General features: G+C 42.4%; 2 protein-coding genes across 7 annotated transcripts in view; one reads left to right on the top strand and one right to left on the bottom strand.

The window, feature by feature from the left end:
- Positions 1-515: 515 nt before the first annotated feature.
- On the top strand, positions 516-14677 carry LOC112053895 (double-stranded RNA-specific editase B2). Of its 5 annotated transcripts, XM_052885594.1 has the most exons (15): positions 576-687; positions 963-1021; positions 2494-3110; positions 3980-4048; positions 4316-4420; positions 4959-5052; positions 5655-5776; positions 5818-5919; positions 5961-6062; positions 7346-7447; positions 9741-9846; positions 10523-10657; positions 11345-11496; positions 12112-12331; positions 13140-14677. In XM_052885594.1, exons 3-15 carry the CDS (start codon positions 3054-3056, stop codon positions 13217-13219), a joined length of 1446 nt encoding a protein of 481 aa, XP_052741554.1. In that variant the 5' UTR covers positions 576-687; positions 963-1021; positions 2494-3053; the 3' UTR covers positions 13220-14677. The 5 variants fall into 5 exon arrangements, with proteins under 5 accessions (XP_052741553.1, XP_052741555.1, XP_052741556.1 ...); XM_052885593.1 differs by lacking the exon at positions 2494-3110 and having other exon boundaries at positions 516-687; XM_052885597.1 differs by lacking the exon at positions 576-687 and having other exon boundaries at positions 968-1021; positions 2494-2642.
- Positions 14678-14884: 207 nt separating this feature from the next.
- Positions 14885-25195, bottom strand: part of LOC112053901 (uncharacterized) — a 34424-nt gene continuing 24113 nt past the window's right edge. For both annotated transcript variants that reach the window (XM_052885591.1, XM_052885592.1), the window contains exons 2-7: positions 22356-22517; positions 20484-20638; positions 20112-20304; positions 19737-19883; positions 18866-19018; positions 14885-18721 (exon numbers count right to left, since the gene is read on the bottom strand). In XM_052885591.1, coding sequence (XP_052741551.1) covers positions 17745-18721; positions 18866-19018; positions 19737-19883; positions 20112-20304; positions 20484-20638; positions 22356-22517 — 1787 coding nt within the window. In that variant the 3' untranslated portion in view covers positions 14885-17744. The remainder of the gene's footprint in view (positions 18722-18865; positions 19019-19736; positions 19884-20111; positions 20305-20483; positions 20639-22355; positions 22518-25195) is intronic.

Raw genomic sequence — 25195 nt, 5'->3', positions numbered from 1 at the left:
TATTTTTTTTAAATGGCGAGTTCTAGTTCTTACTACAGATCTTTAAATATTAAACTACTACTTAAGCCCAATGCAACGCACAATGGCCAACCCCTAGTGGCCAAATGCAGAAAAGGCCCAAAAAAGAAGAATGGCCAACCCGGCCAAACCCTTGCCAAACCAAAAATTGTGTGAAACCAGTGGCAAAGAATATATTTATTCCAAGGAGAACTAGTAATTAAAATTAAAATTAATAGTAATACTCAGTACGCGTTTTAGGAAATACGACTAACCCTTTAATAATTCGGAACATTTTTCTAACTGTAGTATCTACTAACTATTTCCGCAACCAACCCATGCATAATCTGTTTAAATTATGGCCTCAGATTTAAATTCAATCAGTATTTTTTTTAGTCGTCTACCGATTTTAGGTCCAAATCTACAGATTTTTGTGAACATATCTACCGATTTCGCGCAATGGAGTATATATTCATTGATGACGTCCAAGTTAATTGATCAGTGACAGTCTGTCAAAAGATGTGCAAAAGATTAACAAAACCGCCATTTTGATTTTGCTTGACAAAGAGGCGAAAGAGTCTATAAAATATCAATTTTTAAATGAATTTAGTGCTATTATTAAACACATAAATCGATTTATTACAATAAAAGTGCCGTTAACTGAAGTTTTCGCTATGTCTTATAATAAATGTGAGTACCTTTTCATTATTCTTTTTAATGAGCCGGCTAATGCTTTAAAACGCCATTGGTGATTGGTGAGAATTAAAAAATTATTTACAGTTAATACGTTTTAACAATACAAAAATGTACGAAATTTCTCAAACCAAGAAAAATATACATTACCTACTTAATTTCTTTTCAATATAAATATAATAAATGGTGTAATGGTATTGATTTCTTTGGAGCATGTGCAGATTGCTGAACTTGCAAGTACAAACTTTCAAATCATTTTTCTTTTAACTTAGATAATACCCGCAATTCTGGTCGTTTCAACACACCGGGGAGTTTCGTGGCAGCTGGGGAGGTTAGTAATTAATTACAATTGCTTTGTTTAGTATTAGATTAGTCCACCTCAACATGATGTTGTTCAATACTTTAACAGCACCTGACTGTCCAGAGATACTGTAAGTCGTGTTCGGCTCAAAAAGATAGACCAACTTTCAACTTCCGGACCGGAGCATCCTCAGGAGATGAGTCAACATCTCCTGAGGATGCTCCGGTTTCGGGGTGAAACGTACGTAGAGAGTATTTTGCCGGACCTGGGTGACGTTGTCGTATGGGTTCGTCGACTTTTCGCGGATGATAGCAAAATAAATAAATCATTATACAGGGTGATTCGGACTTTAGTGCGGACATTTTTTTTCGTGGTTCTGTATCATTAATAGAACATAAATCTACAAACAGTTCGATACATTTTATGTAATTTTTTTTTCAATTTATGTCTCTGAAATAACAAAATAATGGACACATTCCCAAACAAACTGCGCAACTGCTGGCGGTACTTTGTAAGACGCCGACAAAGAAATACCGGCAGTAGTCATATCGCTTCGGCTTCGGCTGACGGGGGTGGCAGGGGTGAGGGGATCGAAAAATCCCTGAGGACGCCTGCCAAATTGCCGAAGGGCGACCAGTGACAGACAATCTGCCGTCGCTTGCGCATTTAAGTCGAATCATGCTTTAATGCAAAAGTTTGCGTAATAATAATCATCATTTGTATTTCATTATTCCAATCGAAAGTTCATAATTTTTATAGTCTCTGTTTTAATTTTTATTATTATTACTACGCATTATTGATGGTCCTAAGCCCAATAAAGTATGAAGGGAAAATCGATACTCAACTCAAAAGTGACGACCTTTAATTATTATAAAAAATAATAGGTACAAAAATAAATAAACGTAGAAAGGTCAGCGGCCCTCGGCGCGGGCGCTCGCTAACCTAGTACCTACCAGCTGATTTTGTAGTTGCCTATTACTGTGCTATTACCTAGTACAGCGATAGGGTGACCCTCAAATTCTGTTTAAATGTTTAAACTTTAGCTAACGATAACTTTGTTATTTTTGAGTTAAAAAAAAAAGAAAAAATATGTGATCATTAAATTTTGTTTATGTACAAAATATAAAAATATCTGTACTAAAAAAAATTTCTTTCTGTATAATCATGATGAACTTCCGCAAAGTAACGCCTGCTTCTATCCAAAAAAAAAAGAACTTTACCTTGAGTCTATAGAATTCACATTTCTTAAATAAACTGTTGCAGCTATGTAAAATATGGTTAGTCAGATATTTAGAGAATGAAATGGGGATTTTAATGGCATAACTCAAAATGACAATTTTATTATTATGGGAACAATATTTAGCTATCTATATTTTACTGCTACAAGCATTTAATCTGAATTGTGTGAACAATTAAACATCAAATGAGAACTATGAATAAGAAACTTTTGCTAGTAAATTGCTGTGATAAATAAATAAGAATAACGAGCTGTATGTTAACAGCACACTGCAGAGCCGGCCGACCCCTGGCACTGGCCACACAGTCGCCAGCCCTTCTCTCACTGTGCCAAAGCCGTCCGCCCTCTGCCTGTGTCGTACTAGATGAGAGTTTGACACTCTCGAGTCTCTTGCGACATTTGGCGCCCACCAAGGCATTGCTTATTCTTTACCCTAGCTGTCAGGTTAAGAGATATCATAGTTCCATTTACAATAATTATGCTGTTTCCTATTTAAGTATTGCCATTTTCGTAATATTTTAATTCTTTGCCTGTTGTATTCATATAGGTAGTCTAATAAAACAAACACATTTTAATTTTAATAACAATATTAAAACTATGGTTCTTAGAAATATCAGGTTTGATGTTCTTGTCTGTCAAGAAGTCATCTCATTAAATAAAAAAGACAGAAGTAGTCACAGAAACTATATGTGTTAGATTAGTAATGGACTGGTATCTCATAGCCTGTAGGCTACTCAGTTGGTGTTATTGTAAGTGTAGCTGATGGTGTGAGCTTGTCGGCGAGGTGTAGGCCTCTGCGAGGGTGGCTGAGGGCGAGAATACATTATGGTCACGAGGCTGCAGTTTCGTGCACATACCGGCTTCTCTAGACTTAGCCTAACAGTAAGCTGACCCGCAATCTTAACCTGAGACTGGTCTTTATGAATTGTAACAGGGATAAATCAATCACAGCAAAATGGTAACTTTTGTTGTGACTGTTGAGAGGTTGAAGTACAATTCTAGAAGGTCAGGACCTTGATAGGAATGTGGCGGAACGTGGTCTAATGTGTGCTCGTGTTTCACTTGTGATTGTGTGCAAGTTATCAATTATTACTCTCTTTGTTGAGCAAAGACCTAAAAAGAGATGCTCCTTGGCAAAGACTTTTTGACCTAATCTTTTTCCCTAACTTCACCTTTATTAATTAGCTAAAAACTATTTAAAAAACAAAAAGATTTTTTAACAAAATCTGACAACTGATATTCTCTAAGAAATCAAGTGTTTCAGAATTGTAATTCAAAATGTTACAATGTTCACATTGAGCCCTTCAAATGATTTCCACTAAAAGCATTGTTTTTTTATTAACGGTGACTTGTGTTTTCGCTCAAATTGAAGTTGTTTTGCTCACATAATCTTTTCTTTTCACTTCTGGTTAACTCCTTAAAGTCCTATTTAAAGGCACAAATCCTGTTGATACACATTCAAATGGCCAAAGCATACAAATTGTAATGGTGTGCTCTCCATATATTCATTAAAGTACTGTTTACCCCATGAGGTACATGCCAACTATACAGTGGTATATTTGGTTAATATTTGTCTTTTTCCATAGCTTACTTGATAACTGGCTAGCTTCTTAAAACCCTGTTGTTAAAATGTCACTAGTGATGATTGGTGTGAGTGTATGTAGTGTAAGCGTGTGGAGGCGTGTGTGTTGCGTGTGCACGAGCGCACATTGCCAGCGGCTGACTGACGCCAGCTGTCGGCGGGTCCACAGGGCAGCTTCGGCGCGTCGCCGGCGCAGGAGCGCACGCTGCAACCAGTGCAGTACAACAAGCCCCAGCCTGTAAGTAAACTAACTCATTACCCGATAGCCACAGGTGTAGTGGCCTCCCATATTGCGGGCCCCAAACCTTTTGACTGATGACTTTTTTAAGGTTTGAAGGTGATCATGTAACTTGCATAATACTGAGTCATAGAAATCAAAAACAATGCCATATAGCCCAAAGTACGAGAAAGTCATTAATTCGTGAATCATTGTGTAATCTTTATTGATGAATCATACTCATATGATCAAGTCAATTAATTGATTTATCCATTCTTTTTTCATTAGCCAACAAACACCAACCCGATCCAGAATTACCCTAAATTTCAAAATTCCGCGCCGCCGCCTCTGCCGCAACAAGCCCCGCAGCCACCACCACCGATCGCACCACCGGTAAGTGTCGTTGCTGCTTCGCTGCTGCTGCACCCATGACCCGCCCACCCACGCAGCACAGGCTCCTTGCTAATGTCTAAAGTTATCTCGTACCAGACGCCTAGCAGCTTTACTCCCGTAGTTCCAGTTCTCGTACGGTGATAAAATATAGCGTGTGACACTCACAAATATTGTTTACGATTTTGAAAATTCTTTTACCAATAAAGAGACAAAACAATTTTCAAAATCAGTTTAGTAGTTAAATCTACGGATTTCCCAACAAACTCGGCAACACATAAACATTACATTATTATAATATTTATAGATAGTTCTGTTTTCTTCATCTGTCAAGCTAATATTTCCTTTTAAGACTACCAAAATGCCAAATAATGAGTATCAATTTGCCAATTTCTCAGTATCATTTAGTCTATTTGTGATTATTCTCATTATGTGGGCTTAACCATAGAGTTTACAAACTTAAAGTATAGAACGAGAATCTGCCAAAAAATATATCGAGAGTTTGGCAATTGGTGTGCTGAGAGTTCAACTCGTTGTCTAGGCTCCTGCCCAGGATGTGGATATGAAAACGGAAGCAAGCGACGCAGGCGACGCTGACGGCCGGCCGCAGTGGATGAAGCCCAGGCTAATGGGAGGTCAGTAATGCGACACACGCTCAAAAGCATTTAATCCAGTTAACCATAATATTATGTTGTTTAGTATTTACACTTTATTTAGTCAATACATTTGTTACTTTATTAAATTAGGGGCCAAGCAATGTTCGTAAAATTATTTCTATTTAGAAGGTTTAAAAAATGATTGTGAACGAGCATTGTTAAACCTAAGTTTATCTACTCCACTACTGATTCAGTAATCTTAAGATGCGCATCAAGACGTATCTCAAGACGAGAGAAAGACAAATGTCGACCAATAGCTGTGCAAACGAGGATATCGCTCTCTCTTTCATTGCATTGGGATCAATATCTCTCAATCTGTAATGGTGTTTTCGGAAGAATGCTGCGAATCTAAGTGACTGGCGACTGACGACATGGTTTCTCATATTATGCAGAGGAAAATATATAATAATATGCTATATACTTGAACAGTTGAGGGTCCCGACCTTTGAAAACTGATACTACCTCATAAAGCCGCCACAGTCCAAACTCGGTGGTATGTGAGAAGCATAGGTTGGCTTCTGTCTTCTTGCCTTCATAAAATGAAATATGTCTGGTTGTATATGTGTGGTTGTGTGATACAGTGAGGAAGATCTCCAACAAGGAGCGTCGGCGGCGGCAGAACGAGAACCTGCGCCGCCTGCTCACGCCCAAGAGTGCGCTCATGGTGCTCAACGAGATCATGCCCAAGGAGCAGGTGTCCAATGTGAGTATGTGCTGTGTACAGTGAGGTAGATCTCCAACAAGGAGCGTCGGCGGCGGCAGAACGAGAACCTGCGCCGCCTGCTCACGCCCAAGAGTGCGCTCATGGTGCTCAACGAGATCATGCCCAAGGAGCAGGTGTCCAATGTGAGTATGTGCTGTGTACAGTGAGGTAGATCTCCAACAAGGAGCGTCGGCGGCGGCAGAACGAGAACCTGCGCCGCCTGCTCACGCCCAAGAGTGCGCTCATGGCGCTCAACGAGATCATGCCTAAGGAGCAGGTGTCCAATGTGAGTATGTGCTGTATACAGTGAGGTAGATCTCCAACAAGGAGCGTCGGCGGCGGCAGAACGAGAACCTGCGCCGCCTGCTCACGCCCAAGAGTGCGCTCATAGTGCTCAACGAGATCATGCCCAAGGAGCAAAAGCAAAAAAATGCAAAAAAGCATTCAATACTGTGAGCCACCCATAGCTCTTACAAAAACTAGCTAACATTGGGGTTTTTGTGACTGCTTTAACCGTTTTTGCCCCTTATTTCAATAATCGTAAACAAATAGTACAAATATCTAAAAATAAAAGCAATTCTCAATTAGTCACTTGCGGTATTCCTCAGGGCTCGATTTTAGGACCATTACTTTTGCTTATATATGTTAATAACATAATAAATCTTAACCTATCAGGACAGTTAACCCTCTTTGCAGATGATACGTGCCTATTTTACTTTGCAGACTCTATTCATGAAGCAATTTTTCAAGCTCAAAGTGATTTAGACAAATTAAGTAAATTTTTCTTGTATAATCTTTTAACAATTAACACTACTAAAGCATCTTAAATGATATTCAAAACTAAAAATAAAAAAATTCTAGATTTCAACCCACTTTGATTTGGAACTCTCATATTGATCAACAATTTTCAAAATTAACATCACTAACAGGTGTCTTACGAAGAATATCGAATTGCATTCCGTACAAAGTAAGAACAACTATCTACAACGCTCTAGCAAAGCCACAGTTGGAATACTTAATAGATATTTGGGGAACTGCTGGACAGACACATCTTAATAAATTACAACGCAAACAAAACAAATTAATCAAGGCACTATTTCATTACAATTTTTACACACCAACAAAAGATCTTTTCACTAAAAAAACTATTCAATATCACGCAACTATACACATACAATACCTGTCTCATAATTTAAAAAATCATGACCAGCACACTACATTCTACTATAACATTTAAGCATAGGACTAACATACTCAATCTCAGGAATAAATATAAAATAAATGTTTGGCGACCACAGACAAAAACCTGTGGAAACAAAAACGTATTATGTGAGGGTGCTCAGTTATATAACAATCTGCCAAACTCCATTAAGTAGTTGAAAAACATAAAAGCATTCAAGAAATCGATTAAATCCTACATCCTCACAAACTTGGACAAAATATTGAAAAAACAATGTAATTAAAATTTGTTACAATAATGCATGATGTCTGCAAAAGTGACGATATATGAACTCTAAGTTAAGTGACAGTACGTTCTTTTTTGGAGAAATAAATATCTTTAAACCAAAGGAGCGTCGGCGGCGGCAGAACGAGAACCTGCGGCGCCTGCTCACGCCCAAGAATGCGCTCACGGTGCTCAACGAGATCATGCCCAAGGAGCAGTTATCCTATGTGAGTATGTGCTGTGTACAGTTAGGAAGATCTCCAACAAGGAGCGTCGGCGGCGGCAGAACGAGAACCTGCGCCGCCTGCTCACGCCCAAGAGTGCGCTCATGGTGCTCAACGAGATCATGCCCAAGGAGCAGTTATCCTATGTGAGTATGTGCTGTGTACAGTGAGGAAGATCTCCAACAAGGAGCGTCGGCGGCGGCAGAACGAGAACCTGCGCCGCCTGCTCACGCCCAAGAGTGCGCTCATGGTGCTCAACGAGATCATGCCCAAGGAGCAGGTGTCCTATGTGAGTATGTGCTGTGTACAGTGAGGAAGATCTCCAACAAGGAGCCTCGGTGGCGGCAGAACGAGAACCTGCGCCGCCTGCTCACGCCTAAGAGTGCGCTCATGGTGCTCAACGAAATCATGCCCAAGGAGCAGGTGTCCAATGTAAGTATGCGCTGTGATACAGAGACAGATATTGCGGCACACTACAGCAATGCACGCAGTATTGCTGTGTTACGGTGCTGGTACCTGCGTCCCAAATTTTTTCTTATTTTTAGACACAGGTTAAAGATGATCCAGAATAAGCAGCGTTGTGTAGCCGGTGAAACCCATAAATTTTATTAGGCTTAGTTTACAAGCACTTTTGAAAAGTCAGGATTATATCATAATTTAATTTAATCTGCCCCACTGAAGCTTAGCATCTAACGTTATTCTAAGAAAAACAGTGTTATCAACCAGATCTAGCTCCTCATTATTAAGCATAACATTAGGTAATGTAAATTGGATGCATTTTGTTTTCTTCTTATTAAGTATTTACACACACTAAGTTATTAACTTCAAATCAATGTACCACCTTCATCTGCAAACAAAACTATCTCATGATTATCCTTGTCAACATAAGGAAGGTCATTAATATAATTGAGAAAAAGAAATGGTCCTAGTATAGATCCTTGAGGAACCCCCATGTTTACAACAGACCTGGTAGACTGATTTCTGTTAATGTCTACTTTCTGAATTCTGTTCATCAAATATGAATATGTTTAGGGAATTACCAGTGATTTTGTAGTAATGTAATTTGCTGACCAATGTTTCATGATGCACAGTCAAATGCCTTGGACAAATCACAAAATACTCCTAAAGCGTCCTGTGACGCTTCCCAGGTTTCAAAGATATGTTGACACACCTGCATAATATTGTTGAGCGACCCCTTGTAAAACCAAACTGCTTAGTGTGAAATAGATTATTAATACTAAAATAACTAAGTAACTGATTTAACATAAGTTTAAAATTTTACTGAAGGTGGGTACTGCTGATACCGTCTGTAATTGCTGGGGTTAGTCGTATTACCTGATTTAAACAATGGAATTACTTTTTTTAGCAGACTTAGAAGTGGATTACAAAAATAAAACAAACTGTAACCAAAATAAGACCCTAGAATGGCAAGTCACGCACTTGTGAAAGTTGTGTGTAGGGTTAAAGGTACCTTTGACTGTTAACAAACATTCCCTTTTTTCACTTAAGTCACTCTCTCCGCCTATCCCAAGAGATGTGGACAGCTCGAACGCCACGAGCACACTGAAGCCGACCGGTACGACGGGCGCCTGATATCGCAAGTCGTTCCCGCCAACCGATCGTTACCTCCCTCTAAATCACTTCTTTACGAAAATAAGTCGCGCCACCTAGCCAACACAAGATCGAGCGACGTCATATCCGTTTTCAGAATACTATTTCCTACACTATTTATTAAAAACATGTAAATTTAATGCGGCGGCGTCGTTGCAAAGCGGCGATAACACTTTACTATGTTTCATCAAGTCAGGAAACACACCACATCATAAAGACCCAAACGTTAGGCGTCTCTTTGACATTCGCATACACAAACTTTTTTCATAATATGCTTTTCAAAATTTAACTCTAACAACAATTACGTAAATTAATATAATAATGAATAATTAGCAATAAAAAAAAAAATTCCATCTTATTCCTTTAGTTTTTCATTTCATTACGCGGCATTGTACCGGCGCACACGTCTTGGCCAGAGGTGGTAACTCGCCACAGCCGGAGTCTACCACCAGTGCAGACCTGAGCCATTTTAGATAATATTAAATCCTAAACTGACCCTTGCTAGGAATTGAACCACCCCACCAAGGAGAGCTCGTCAAAATGATAGACGTAGTAATAATTTAGCCCGTTTCTATCTTAGATTGCAGATGAGATTGTAGTCAAGGGCTAACTTAACTTAACTTAAGATTAAACAAAAAAAGTAAATAAAATATTTACTAATGAATATAATGTTTGTGTTGTGCAGCAATTCGTCATCGCGCCGGTGGGCGGCAACAGCCAGTACTACAACACCACGGGGCAGTCGTTCTGCGCCGACCTCACGCTGGAGGGCAACAACTACAAGGGATACGGTACGGTCGCCACACATCAACTCAACCGAGCTTCTCTTATATGTTGCTATTACTAATGTTCCACACTGGAGGCTCACAGCGTGTTGCCTGCTCGTGGCAGTGCGATGCGCGTTGTGTCTCCACTTGTGGCGGTAGGTGGCCTTGCGAGAGCTCGGCTGTTGTGCTGTCGCCTTTGCTGTGTCCATAAAACAACATATTATTAATATCATTGTAAATCAAGCGGACCCCCGTGACTTCTGCGTGATATGTACACTTTCAACCCCAAAACATTTAGCGTTTTTTCTAGTACTACACATACCAATGTTAACAAATGCTGTTGGAAAACTCTTCATAACTTGAATAGTGAAGGATATTCCGTTCAAACTTTGAACCCCGGTTTTACCACCTTCAAATTAATTTTCATGACAAAAAATATCCTATAACCTGCTTCTATATAATCTCAAAGTGCCAAGTTTCATTTAAATTCATTCAGTAGTCTCAGCGCGATGCCTGGTCAATAAAAATATATATATATTTGACTTCATTATCGATTATATAATGTCCTCCAACTAAATTTCTTAAAATATCTTCAATGACATAGTAGTATTTGACATGTTATAGTTTTATTTTAAGTATAGATTGTGGGATGTTGTTTAAAGTGAGAATGACACTTGTGATGTCGTCGTTGGATGTGCAGGCGACACCAAGCTGACGGCGCGCAACGCGGCGGCCGAGCAGGCGGTGCGCGACCTCATCCTGCGCAAGATGGCCAAGGTGCTGCTGCCCGAGGTGTCGGAGACCACTCCTGCAGCACCCGCAGAGGGGAGCAGTGGTACGTGTCACTGGGTATATGACGTGACGGGTAGCAGCGACACTTTGTGGTAGAGGAATCACCTTGAGCGGGTCCCAGGACTTGTGACCTTTAGTGTAGGTTTAAGGGATCCCTATATGATGCATTGACACTCACCTCGCCTGTCTGACATGTTCTCCATGCTCACACTAGACAATTTATGATCAATAATTACAAGTGTCAAACGCTGCCTAACAAAAACTGAGCTCAAGTCATCAAATACCCTCTTATTTATACCAATAAATAAGTTATATGATATAATAATAATAATGAGGGCGAGGGCTATACCAAGTTCGCAATAACTCATATAAATACCTCCCCTCCACAATAACATAAATAATAATTGTTAATACTACCCGTTATCTGTATTGTAATTTATCTTTATTCGTATGTGCAGTTACAAGTTCTCAGTCAATAACTCACACATACTTGTACAACACTATAATATGTTGTCATATTTAAAAATGTCTCATCACTAGGAGTCATATTCACTAACTAGACCGCTGCAACATTATAGAAAAGAATGTGATTGCTCTTATATTGCCGCGTTATATTATCCTCTATTAGAGCATGCAACCTGTTCATTTTTGTATCCCTAGAAGTACTGATTGTACCTCACACTTGTCAGAGTGGAGTAGAGTCGTCTGTTGACGCTACGATGTCCCTCAGAGGCGGAGGGCGAGGGCCCGGCGGAGGAGACGCTGCCCATGATCCAGCTGGCGTCGTTCGCGCTGCACAAGCTGTTCTCGGAGTGGGAGTACGACGGCCACCGCGTGCCGCAGCTGCGCGCCTCCAACTCTGTCAGCGGACAGACCGCGGAGGTGCGTGCAGATTGTTTTTTGCTGTGCTCTTCGTGTGTCGACTGTTGCAGGATATGTTACATGATTTGCTTAGTGGTGGTCTGCAAAATATGACAAAATAATTATTTTTCGCTTGGCATCAGTGTTTCGACAACCTCCGTGGCGCAGTGGTATGCGCGGTGGATTTACGAGACGGAGGTCCTGGGTTCGATCCCCGGCTGGGCCGATTGAGGTTTTCTTAATTGGTCCAGGTCTGGCTGGTGGGAGGCTTCGGCCGTGGCTAGTTACCACCCTACCGATAAAAACTTACCGCCAAGCGATTTAGCGTTCCGGTACGATGTCGTGTAGAAACCGACAGGAGTGTGGATTTTCATCCACCTCCTAACAAGTTAGCCCGCTTCCATCTTAGACTGCATCATCACTTACCATCAGGTGAGATTGTAGGCAAGGGAATACTTGTAAAGAATAAAAAAAAAACATAAGAGAATTGGACAAAATGTAGTCTAATGGCGACGGACGCAGTTGCCTCAGACCTATCTCTTTCTTACCAACGCAATTGCGTTGCGCCGCCGTTGGTCGAGTCACTTTGTCGCGATGGTATCGTCGGTGACCTGGCGGCGATGGGCACGTGTGCAGGAGAGCGCGCCGGAGACGGAGGCGCCGCCGCCGCGCGCCAAGGCGCCGCCCAAGAAGCGCACGCTGCCCGACAACGCGGCCAGCATGCACCCGTCCATGCTGCTGTCGTACATGCGGCCGCAGCTGGAGTACCGCGAGCTCAGCGTGGAGGGCGACCGCCCGCAGAACATGATGTTCACCATGGGCATCGACGTCGACGGCACCACCTTCATGGGCAAAGGTGACCACTCATTTACTTACACTTCGCGGCCTGTATACATACATACCGTTATGCATTATACAAATTCATTATTTTTTATTTTTACTTACTAATATTGGCTGTATTAATAGATGTTACTCAACTGAGCACAATGTTAACAATGGAGCACATACATGAGTGCAGTATACTCCGTACCATGTAAATAAACATCACTATATACAATCAACTGCATGCAAGTGTTGACAACCTATATACAACTTCATAAATCATTAATTTTTTATAATTATACAAAGTAGTGCAAATTAATTTGTATGCTTGAAATAATAATAATAACTTTTAATTATGAAAGTTTTTCTTACATAAGTAACTAAGAGCATTAAACACCAAGTAAAATTTTCAGTCTTAATTTCCCATAAATCACATTCAAGTTTTAAACGTCACACAGATAAAAAATTTGAAAGAAATAGAGTGGTCGTGCGAAATTCATAATTTAAAACGTAAATAACCCTAGCGATGTTTAGGCCGTGGACGCAAGTTTCCGTGTCAGCAGTTGTGTCGGCACTACCACTACCATCAACACCATCTGTGAGACCGCGCGTGCATAGTTAACTATTTATAATTAATAATTTATAATAACATTGTACAGAGGTAAAGTCAGTGGTGTTGTAAAGTTAATCTGTGGATGTAGTGAACCGATTTTGAAATCTCTTTTATTTCTAGAAAGCCGCGTTGCGATTTGTTTACATCGAAACCTAATTTGACTTTAGTACAGTTTTTAAATGGCAAAAAGACCCACCAGTCATCAAATAACCAAAGTATGCTTCCGCAGCCACCAACAAGAAGGAGGCGCGCAAGATGGCCGCGCGCGCCGCCTGCACCGCGCTCTTCGACGTCACCTTCAACGAGTAGACGTCACTTGACACGCGTCACAATTCGCGTCATGTGCGTTTGCACCACAACCATCGATCTCCTATCAAAACGTGGATGCACAATCAGCGACCAAAAAACGTCCCACTCAATGAGTGCCAAACACAACTTCTTGGCACTCAATTCAAGTAGTCGCATTTGTAAATTCAATCTTAAACTCAATCCTTAAGGTTGAATTTGCACTGAATTTGGGATTTTATTAAGTATGGACTATATTTAAAGGTATAATTATAATTATCTTTACCAATAATTCTAAAACTGTCAAAGTAAAATTGGCTAGTTTTTGAGTGAAATTTTCTACGTTATTGTGCGTTCTTTTATTTTATAAGATCAATTTTTAAAAATCAAAACCAAAAACACTTGACATCGGCACAATCGCTCGACGCGCGCCAGCCGCCAGTAAACCAACAATTAGTTTACTCTTCAGTCAGCTTACTTGACACCAACCGTTACAGTAAGGAATATATTAATTCAAATATTAATATTATTGTTGAGCGCAAGAGATGATTCTGAGGACGTCATTAGCACGTTCCCCAATAAATGGTCGCGTGCCTCGCTCACAGGGCCAGCTGGCCTATTCACTAACTTTTGATAAAGTAATTGTGATTATTAAATAACAGCTGAGGATACTGAATGTATCCAGTCTGTAAAGAAAATAATAAATATGAATCAATCAAAATAATTTTCCACTAGTAGGCCCATAACCTACAACTTGTATTTTGATATGTTTACTACTAACAACTCCACATTAATTAGTGAACATGACATCTCGCACGTCTCTATAAATTAGTTTATCTATAAAGAAAGATAAGATGTTATCTGGTGATAATATAGCATTCTAAAATATTCAATTGAATACATTTAAGAGTAGGACACATGTAGCGTGTGTCGTGTGCTAGAGTGAGATGTAACTAGTTCCACGTTTCCTCTGATTGCTGAATATTTTTATAAATTAAGATAACAAATAGTTCTCTAGGTTAAGGCGGATGGACAATCTCATCAACGAGAACTGTTGTCCTTTCGAAAATCAAAGTCATGAGTTTTAGTTGATTAGTTTTATCATCCTTGTTATATTAACAACCCATATCCGGCTCACTGTTGAGCACGGGTCTCCTCTCAGAATGGAGATTGGCAGATTTCACATGCATAGAGAATTTTCAGGTATGCTGGTATACCTCACGATGTTATTCCTTGACCTATGTAATTTCATAAAATACATGTAAGTGAAAAGTTTGGAGGTCGGACTCGAACTTATATGCCAGAAAAGAATTAACGTGTGTTAAGGTTTTAGATAATAATCATTTAGATATTTATAAATAAATTATAAGCTTTAGTTGTAAGTTTAAATATTTAAAGCAACCATTGCTATTTAGCAGCCGTGCGCGCAATACATACATTGCAATAGTTTTACAGAATAATAAATAGATTTAAATCAACGGATTGTTTTATTTATCTCCGTTCAGACTAGATGGACGCTGTATTCAAATTCGAATGGTTTGTAGTTCGTGCTCCATCTGTTGAACCACAGAACAGAAAACGCTAAATCTAAGTTGAACTATTGTACCCACTTAGAAGTACCGTCAGAAGGAAGAGGGATACGGGAGGGATATGTCAAAATATGGCTGATGTTCTTTTATAAACAACACATTTTTTTTAGAAACATCTGGATTTTTATTAACTCAAAAATACATGTACATAGAACAAAAAATGTTAACATTACAGTAACTCGGGACAGACAGGGAAGTCGAGTGTGGTCGCTCTAGTAAATGCAAACTTAGTCCTATAAAAATGAAGAAATGTAGGTACGTACATCTGTAACTTGCAATTCAAGGAAGTGATACAATATCTACGAGTAGGTACATTTATTATAATGTCTGCCGACCATATCTTCGACAAAAGTGGCATTGAGAACATTTATTCTTTGAATCATTTCACGTCGCACGTCTATTCTCTTTCTACGATCGCAAACGCTTCGAAAACTGTGGGAATGACAGATCTTGATCACGTGACCTGTCGATAGCAAATGTCATCAGCATACATTTTTCTAGTTTTCGAAGCGTTTGCGATCGTAGAAAGCGAATCGACGTGCCTCTTGGCTACAGGGGCTGATATCGCAGAATAGCAAAATAAATAAATTATTTTTAATGAACATGCGCGATCTGGTGTTGAATTGTATTAGAAACCATAATGTGCTGATAGAGGCTGATAGACTTGAACATCGAGCATTCGCCGTTTTTATATATTTTGTCGAACTGAACAACGAGACAAAAGAAAGAAAGAATTCAAAAGTCTTCGAACAGTGCGTGTTGCCAGTGATGACCTATGGTTCCGAGACTTGGTACTTTTCTGTGATGTAACATTGGCACGAAGGCTCATTACAAGTAATGTTCAATATCAGCACCTTTAGATATAATACATTAAATCCATGTTCAAAACCGAGATTCAGTACTTAGTAGTGTTGCACAAGCGTATGGCCTAGTTCGGACTACTTTAGTATTTTAGTCGAGAACGCACGACTTCTGGGCGGTAAATTCAAAAATTGTTCGTACTCGACTAAATTACTAAAGTAGTCTGTACGAGTCTGTGTCAGAGCAGGTTACAGGTACGATTTATTAGTCGAAACTAGTTGTTATACAATTAATCGTTATTAATGTAATGTCCACGGATTATGTTAGTGCACTTGTGTTGCCGCGCGCCGAGACTTATTATTGCTTTCTTGCTTTTGGTAACCAAGTATTGATTATAGAGTGAGTTTACATACTGTTGTAGGTACTGACTACTGTTCTATTACTGAACTTGCTGATGTCACAGATTATACATGTCACTGATGACTTGAATGTTGTTAATGTTTGAACTCTTATATCTAGTTTAGAACGTTTTGGTTTTATCATAAGTGCTACGTATAACATTTAAAATATCACAATAAATAAAAAATAACAATAAATGAGTATTCTACAAGGAATTACAACAATAACATAATAATAAAGACAAAACTAACAAAGTACAATTAATAAAATGAAAAAAAAACTACGGATTGATAATAATTGGTTGTCTAAAATCTAAATTATTTATTTAACTTGGCACCGATTGTACCCTCAAAAACAATAGACATGAACGTCTATAATAATTACAAAATTTAAATATATATCTGTGCCATACAATTAGCGTCTTGCACCAAGAAATATAGATGGTAATCTTAAATCTATGGTGAAACTTACCTAAATGTAAATCCAGGTATTAATGTATTTGTTTTTTTACAAATTCACAGATTAGTTAGCGACGTACCTAGTAGAAGGTTGAAGCACGGATGAAATGTTATGGATGGATAAGTTCCTAACTACCTACCTATTTACTTCTTAAGCCTATCAATAAATAATACCGCTAGACTATCACGACCCAATTCTCCGACTCTGAAATCGAAATACCTACAATCATACAAGTAGGTGTATAGACCCCGGCACATAAGTCGAACCAAAAGGCGGTCATCATTGCTGGAACAATAAACCCCGCGTGCAGGTGATCCGTGGTTGCGCAATAGGAACCTCATCAATATCAACCAATATGGCTCATTGCTGAGCTCGAGTCTCCTTTTAGAATGAGAGGTAATACGTATACTAAAAATAACAAATAATTAAAAATTCGTCGTTAAAAGAATCGAATGCGAATGAGTTGTCGTCAACGTATTATGTTGAAAATGTGTTACTGCGCAGTTTAACTTATAGGCCGCGTACTATACAGCTACTCGTATATTTGTTGACGTTATTTTGAATGTAGATAGGTACGACAAGTTTGACGTATAGGTAAAGATTCTCATAGTATAAAATCGTTGCGTATAGGTATTTCATAGAAAATCTCAAGCCTGGTATTTTACTACTACAACTATAAATACATACATGTTGTTTTTTTACAAAGATAACTGTTACGTTATAAATTCTAAGTCTAATAAATTGGAAGGTACACATTACTCTTCACAAAAATGCAAAATGTCCCTACTTTTAACTGGTGGTATCATTGTTTTTTTTTATATTCCCGTACATTATATGGTACGGTTTCCGGACCCCGGTTACAAATTGAACAGAATCGAGTATCACCATTAGTTAGAATTATACTCCTGTTTGTGCGAGCCTCAGGCATAGCCGCGTCCTTAGATATATATTGCTGTTGGATTCTTATGGAAACGATAGAGTAGATACCTTTCGTTTTAATTCCAATAGGAATTCAATATCTTCTGTCAAAAATGGACGCCTTTAAGTAATATCTACCTAATCCTAGGTATAGGTACTATCATATCGGGTTTACTGTGATCGCCTCTGATAGTGTTATTATAATACGCATCTATATCAAGAACCCCTAAAGGTTTTATCAAAAAAGTTTGCTTTTCTCCGATAATCATGCTAAAACTGTCAAAAACCATGCTGGAATGGAAATGTGGTCGACAACACTAGTTTTTTGAACCACTAGGTCAAACGTGCTCGTTGCGAACCTCAGTTCAAGGAGGCGCTTCAAATTATAATAGCTTGAAAGTCCACATCGACAGCGGACTCTGCAGCAGCGCCAGGTGCGGCGGCTCCTTGCCGCCCACCAGCAGCAGGTGAAGCTGCCGCTCGCCGCCTCGCGGCACGCTGCGCGCGCGCCGCTCGCTCAGGTCCTGCAGCTCGATGTCCCCGGGGCCCACGCCGGAGTCCGGCGTCAGCGCGGACCCCAGGTTCCTCACGTCCGGCCCCAAGTAGTGAGGATTGCTGAAGCCGGACGACGCGCCGGACAGGCGGTTGACTCTCTCGGCGCTCGCGTAGTCGGACGTCGACATCTCGGCCTCGTCCTCCGTCGTCAGCGTCGTCTCCGTGTAGGGCTCCTCGGTGAACTTGACGGAGGCCGACTTGGCGAGCGGCGCGATCCTGTTCCTCGCCACCGTCCCGTTCTTGGTGCGCTTCGGCGCCATCGCGTCGCGTCCGACGTCTTCCTCCTCGTCGGAGTCCAGGTACACGAGCTTGGTCGCCTCGGCGGGCGACAGCACCGGCGTCGGCAGGATCATGTCGGCGAAGTCCGGCACGGAGATCGGCTCGCGGGACATCTCCGAGCGCCGGCCGTCGGCGTCGGCGCGCGGCGCCTCGTCGCCGTCCGCCGGCAGCCGCTCGTCGATGACGTAGGCCGAGCGCGACTTGGACAGGCCGGACAGCTCGGTGCGCAGCAGGCTCTCGGTGGAGTCCTGCTCGCCCGCCAGCACCGTGTAGGAGCAGCGCGCGGCGCGCCGGATGTGGAAGCTGGACAGCTTGGATATCTCGCGCAGGAAGCCGGCGGGCGCGTCGGGCCGGCAACGCGCCTGCCCGTCGACCCGCGCCGGCGCCTGCCCGTCGGCCCGCGCCGGCGCCAGCGGCGCGCTGCGAACGCGGCCCGCCGGCGCGCCGCCCACCAGCAGCGCGCGGCAGTCCACGCGCGCCGACGGCCACTTCACGCTTTGCATCACTCGCTCCCACGTCTCCGTAGCTGCAAACGATAACGAAATACTGAAAACTAAACGACGTCAATCGAGGAATTGGAGACCTAAGTCAAGTTAGGTCAATATTTCAGAATCAGTGCGTAAATGTAAATGATATCGCAACAGAAACAAAATACGAAAGAGCGATATACCGAAGTGGAACCGCCACAGCTCGTTGGTGGGGTGTCCGTTGGCCTCGCCGCCGAAGATGTAGAGGTGTGCTCCGGCGCGCACGCCCGCGTGGCCGCTGCGCGCGCTGGGCGACAGCTTGGGCGGCGTGCGCACCTGCGTCCACACGCGCGACACTGCGCACACACACACACAGTTCACGGCACAGTTGGCTTGGAGTCAAAGTTGATAACTTACGGTCGGTCCACGCCACAACGATAGTCCCGTTTGTGCAGTCATATCGAACGCGTGTACGAAAATTGACGCACTGACGCAAACGAATGGACTGGGCAGTCAATTTGTTTCAGGCTACATTTATCAAACATCGTTTCCGCGTGTACCGGGCATAATAATATACTTCTATTCCATTTAAGTGATTGTTTGCACTGCAATAACATCTTACGGCAGGTATCCCAGCCGGCAGACAGACCCGCTGTCCTACAGCTCTCTCACCTCATCACTTGTTTGCTTGTGCTTGAATTCAAACACCGAACACAATGGCGGTTGTCCGCATGTTGAAGGCGTTTCTCCAGTTAACCAGCTAAGTATGTGATAGCAGGAAACAGGCGCCGCATCCCGTTGGTGGGAAAAATTTGGCAAAGCCAAGAGAGAATATTGGGTATATCTTCCTCGTGCAGGTGGCCGTCAGAGGTAGATGTCCTTGGTGCACCAGCGCGCTGTACGGACTCGAAGACTGGCAGTAGGTACACAGTTACACACAGATCAGGCGCAGTCGGAAATGTGCGTTCACAGAAGTGAGGTAGGACAAGTGGTGGTGCAGTGGTGGAGTGGTGCAGTGGTGGAGTGGTGGAGTGGTGGAGTGGTGCAGTGGTGGAGTGGTGGAGCGGTACGCACTGGTGTCGTAGTGCCACAGGTCGGCGCAGGCGCGCAGGTCGCTCTGGCCGCCGTGCACGTACAGGCGGCAGTCATGCAGCGCGGCGGCGTGCCGGTGCCGCGCCGGGCCCGCGCCGCTCGTGCGCACCTGCTGCCAGCTCTCCGTCTCTGCGCACACACACACACACGCGCGCGTCACAGCTGGAGCATCGACTACGATCATCAGCTCTGGCGAGTTAGTGACAATAACTGCATCAACTTGAAAGAGCTGGTGATTGATACATCGTCTAGAGGAGTGCATCAGTCTTCATGTGTAGAAGAATAGATTATTCAGATCTATAGTTATATAATAACACATTAGTATAATATAACGCAGCATGAAGTGAGGGGAGTCACCGTAGTGGAAGGCCCACAGCTCGTTGGTGGAGCCGCGCAGGTCCCGGTACCCGCCGTACACCAGCAGGCAGTCCTTGAGCGCGTGCGCCGAGTGCCCCCGGCGCCCGCGCGGCCCGCTCGCCGCCGCGCCGCCCCGCGCCCGCGCGCGCCGCCCGCCGTCCGGCTGCCCCGCCAGCTTGCGCCAGATCTGCGTCTGGTGAGACAACTTGTACTTGTGTATGTGCGGTAGGGTCAAGCAGCAGACGAGAGCTAAGAGACTTGTCAAAGGGAAGTGCAACGACACTGAGGGTGTCTCCTGTGAGGCTCGTATCTCGGCTCACAGGACAGTTCGGATGCCGTTCGTTGAATTTGTATTAAAGTAGCAAAGTGTACCTCGGTGTCGTATATCCAGAGCGGCGTCTCGTTGGACAGCGCGCCCGCCTCGCCGCCGAACACGTAGAGGCGGCTGCCGTGCGCCGTGGCGCTGTGCTCCTGCAGCGCGGGCGGCGGCTCCCCGCGCGCCTCCAGCCGCTGCCAGCGCCGGCTCGCTGCGCGACAGTACTGCACTTAGTGTGTAGAGTGATGATGCTGCACTTCACACTGACTATCAGATGTTACCCGAACCATCGGAAGCATGGGACTGCGACACCACTAACTTCTGGACTCCGGGTTGAATATCTCATGATGCGTATGTCAACGACGGGATCAAAGTTATTTATGATGAACATCCGTTCAAGAAACACGCGTTGTTGAAAGAGTACCCGCGCCAGAGTGTAGTGGTGAACACCGTGTAGGTATGCTGACGATGGAGATATGCTCAGATGTAAGAGAGCGGTGCATACAGTAGAGCAGATTGTGATGTGTTGCAGTCGGCAGCTTTGGTATAGCTTCTATAGCTATATGCTGCCAAACGGCCTGGACGTGAATCTTTTTCTCAACAGGAAAATAACCTTAGAAAGGTAATCGCATGCGTAAACTGTGACATATTTTGTTTATATGTGAATGTAACAATCATGTAATATGAAATTGACTTTGTCTCATTTGAATTTACAGTTAAGAGTCACGCTAGCTTCGATTCTATTGCTGTTAGACTACGTTTTGCCGTTCTGAGTTTTTGACATTGATCAATATTCCGCCGTACCTATTCGTTATCAACCCATATTTGGCTCACTGCTGAGCTCGAGTCTCCTCTTAGAATGAGAGGGGTTAGGTATTAGTCCACCGCGCTGGCCCAATACAGATTGGCATACTTCACATACGCAGAGAATTAAGAAAATTCTCTGGTTTCCTCACGATGTTTTCCTTCACCGTTTGAGACACGTGATATTTAATTTCTTAAAATGCACACAACTGAAAAGTTGGAGGTGCATGCCCCGGACCGGATTCGAACCCACACCCTCCGGAATCGGAGGCGAAGGTCATATCCACTGGGCTATCACGGCTCGCCGTGCCTATGTTCGTCTAATAATATGGCTCGCGAGGTTCTAGAATGGCGACCCCGCACTGGTATGCGCAATGTTGTTCGACCCTAATAGGTGAACCGAGGACAGATGGAGTTTGGAAGTCCATGCAAGAGACGTACGAGCAGCAATGGACGTTCATCGGCTGTTATTGGTGAATGAGCATGATGCCTGAAGCCATATGAGATCGTACCTGTATATTTCATGTATAATAACATTATTATGTCCGTCTGAATTTGCAATTAGAGATTTACAAAAAAAATTATAAAAGTTAAATCAGCATATGTTGCATTTCTCTGAGGAGTTTCGAGCTGGCATTCCGCGCGCTATCCGGCGCAGATCGGCCGCGGTGGAGGGCTCTCACGCTGCTCTCTGCTGCTCTACGACACTCGCTAATTAGGTCGAGACCAGTTTATGCGGCTGCTGCTTAGGGACACGTTCGCGTCGGTCGCGACCAATTGCTGCGACGTGACTACTTACACAAGTGCCTTCATTGCTGACACGTTTTGTGATTAGTTACGTAATGTCGTCAGTTATCGATGATTGGACAAAAAAACTGAAACTCTCATATTCAGATAAACGTATTTTAGAGAGGTTGCATCTCATCAGCATTATTTTCAGAGGTTGGTTTTCTTGCATATGATCTTCATCACTTGATGCCACTTAGGCACTTACAGAACGAAAGTTAGACGGTGAGTTTGTGAAAAAGTTTTCTGCTTTCGCTTCGTTTGTGGGTCGACTCGAGTCGTATTTCATCTACACACTGTATATACCTACCTAAGTGTGTCTAGTACCACTCACTCACCGAGACAGTACCGCCAGAAGTCTCGCAGCGGCACGGCCCCGCCGGCGCCGCGCCCGCCCAGCACGTACACGGCGCCGCCCAGCAGCGTGGCCGAGTGCTTGCCGCGCGCACACGGCGCCGCGCGCTCGCTGCCGCCGCTCTCCACCGACGTCCACATGTCATCTGCAAATAAGCTTTGTTTTACGAACATCGGACGAACCAGTCACTATACGAGAACACGAATTCCACCCATATTGGTAACATAAATTCTCAAATGTAATGTACCTACTACCTACCCTATCTACGATATAGACTTTTTGACATGACTTCGAAACCGACTTGGCTTATCAAACCAGACGCCTCACCAGCTTCAATAACTACTTACATATTTGCTGCATATTATTATTTTCCATAACACACAGATTTTCAACAAGCGTTTGACAGGGTGCGTCAAAATTTCCGTTTCACAGTAATCACACATTTTTTCTCTTCAAAGGCCATCCCATAAAAGAACTGCATTATGCCCCTCCGGGCTTCCCTTTGTCAACTGCACCCGTGGGGAGATTTTACGAGAAATAAAAGGAACGTCGTGGAGTCCCCCGGGGCAATCGCTGCGCCCTCGGCCCTTCCGTAACTACAGCTCGGCGATGACGAGCGCCGTGTCGTGGGGACGGCTTCAAGTAGGTAACCGATCATTGCAGCTAAGTAAACATCGCTCACAGGGAGTCACGGTTTGAGTCCTACACGACGGTATGAGCGTTAGACAGTAAAAGCGAATACGCTGTTCAGCACGTTTACACATACGCCATCCTTTACTCTACTCCATCTGCTAACTGCAGTCTATAGTATCGTAGTGAGCCCTGTATATGACTTTTGCGCAGCTAGGTCTCGTCTTTCATGTCTTACGTCAACGAATCTGACCAGAATAGGGAACGTTCGAAGTTCTTAAATGAGTGTCTCTACAATAAGTAGGTACTTAAGTAATAAGCTTCTACCAACTCAGTGGTAGGAAAAGTGGGACAAATCGATAAATATATTTCAGCGTAATATGTCGTTTCATATTAGGCTTATACTCGTACTTAGTACTACGCAAGTACTACGTACAAATAAACCCTCATCTGTTAGGTATTCATTACAGTTAAAAAATAAATGATAGATAATGTTAACAGTGCATATTGCAAATAGGTTGTAAAGTGTAGTAGTAGTAGTAACTACCTACGCCTTACGCCTAGTTAATTGCGGCCAAACACATTTTTCATACACAATCTAGGAAACCATGAACTTTCAAAGGCTTTCATTTGACATATTAGACGACCCCATAGATGATGGTTATAAATAACATTACGAGTAGGTACTTAACCGTTCCCCACAGTTGCAGAGTGAAAGCAGGCAACCTTTACTTCTTTTTCAATTCTTTTGGATATATTCTTTAAACTAGTGTACGATTTTTTAAATTAACCAATGAGGGAAGGAGATAAAATTAATAAAAAAAATCCGGCTGCACCTTTTACCTAGGTAGGTAGGTATGTGCAATGTATCAATGTGAGCATTTTCTATCATTTATTTCATAGCCCAATTAAATAACAGATGAGGGTATATATTTCATATGCCGGATCTCGTACTATCATATATGTATTCTCATATAAACATTTGTTGATATGTTAAATTATTATTTATTTGTATCTCAATTTGTCAGGTTCATATCAATTATCATCTGTAAGTACCTACACGTGCACTTATCGCGGCAACTCACCCTTCTGTATTAAAACCACAACGGCAGGGGTTGTTGCGTTGTTTTCCTTTTGGGTTAGGGGTTGATTGTCAGCAATGTTTGCCGTGTTGTCTGACTGTGGAGTGACATCGTGGTTTAGGAATTACTACATACGTGATACGTACAGCTTTGGTGTATGTCCACGTCAAAAACCTTGAATCATGGAATAAAAAAAAAATTCAAATCAGTCCAGGCGTCTTCGAGTAATCGCGTAACATACCTACATAGATAACATTTTTACAACAAAAAAAAAAACATAGACTCGAATTGAGAACCTTCTCCTTTTCTGAAGTCAGTTAAAAATTGGTTAAAAAGGCCAGACTTTTTTGCTAAATCCCCTTCCATTCAATCAAAGTTGTATAATTTCCACACATTTCATAGTCGAATGATGTTTATTCTCTATTCTGTTTTCCAAAAGTGTTTTCTTAATAATTCTTCATACGAAAGGATACTTCAAAGGATTTTTCAAAATTCACTTTGCTACGTATACTTTTACATACTAATACTATAAAGTCTGTATGTATGTTTTTCACGGCTAAACCGGTGAACCTGAATAATATCTATTTGGTGTGGTAGACATACCCACAGAACAGACATCGTTATAAGCTGACACTTATAGAACATACCTAACTTCTACTTACTTACAACATAATTTGCTCAAATTAGTCAATTTCCTTAACCATATAGGTAGTACTATTATACTGTTGACCGGCACCGCCGCATTCATTTGATTCCGGATGCATGCGAGGGGGCGCTGTAACCCCCCCTCCCCTCACTGAGAGCCTGCACCACACCGGGGGGGCTGTCCCCCCAGCGGACGGGAGGCGATTATCTGCTCTCCCTCGCAGGCTGCGCGGCTGAGAGTTTAATTGAGGACCTCGATCGCTTTGAAATCACAACTTGGAAAAAAAATCATTGAGCTTGATTTTTTAGTGTAAACCGACGTTATGGATTCCGGTATTTTCGTATAATAAAATCTTTTCCCTGGATCGATATTAAAAAAATAAAGTCTGTAGAAACATACAATAAACTTGTTTTATTGGTACTTCATTTAATCGTTCGCCCCATTGACTTTTTGGTAATAATTAGG

This window comes from Bicyclus anynana, chromosome 14 (assembly GCF_947172395.1).
Source record: "Bicyclus anynana chromosome 14, ilBicAnyn1.1, whole genome shotgun sequence".
In the NCBI taxonomy this organism is placed as follows: Eukaryota; Metazoa; Arthropoda; class Insecta; order Lepidoptera; family Nymphalidae; genus Bicyclus; species Bicyclus anynana.
The sequence above is the reverse complement of the archived record's forward strand: the minus strand, read 5'-3'. Positions and strand labels throughout refer to the sequence as shown.

Bases quoted from the DNA above. Each gene is read 5' to 3' on its own strand.
- LOC112053895 (XM_052885593.1), top strand. The intron at 4,421-4,958 runs GTAAGTGTCGTT...CTCGTTGTCTAG, and splicing joins CACCACCGATCGCACCACCG to GCTCCTGCCCAGGATGTGGA. The intron at 7,448-9,740 runs GTGAGTATGTGC...TGTGTTGTGCAG, and splicing joins CCAAGGAGCAGTTATCCTAT to CAATTCGTCATCGCGCCGGT.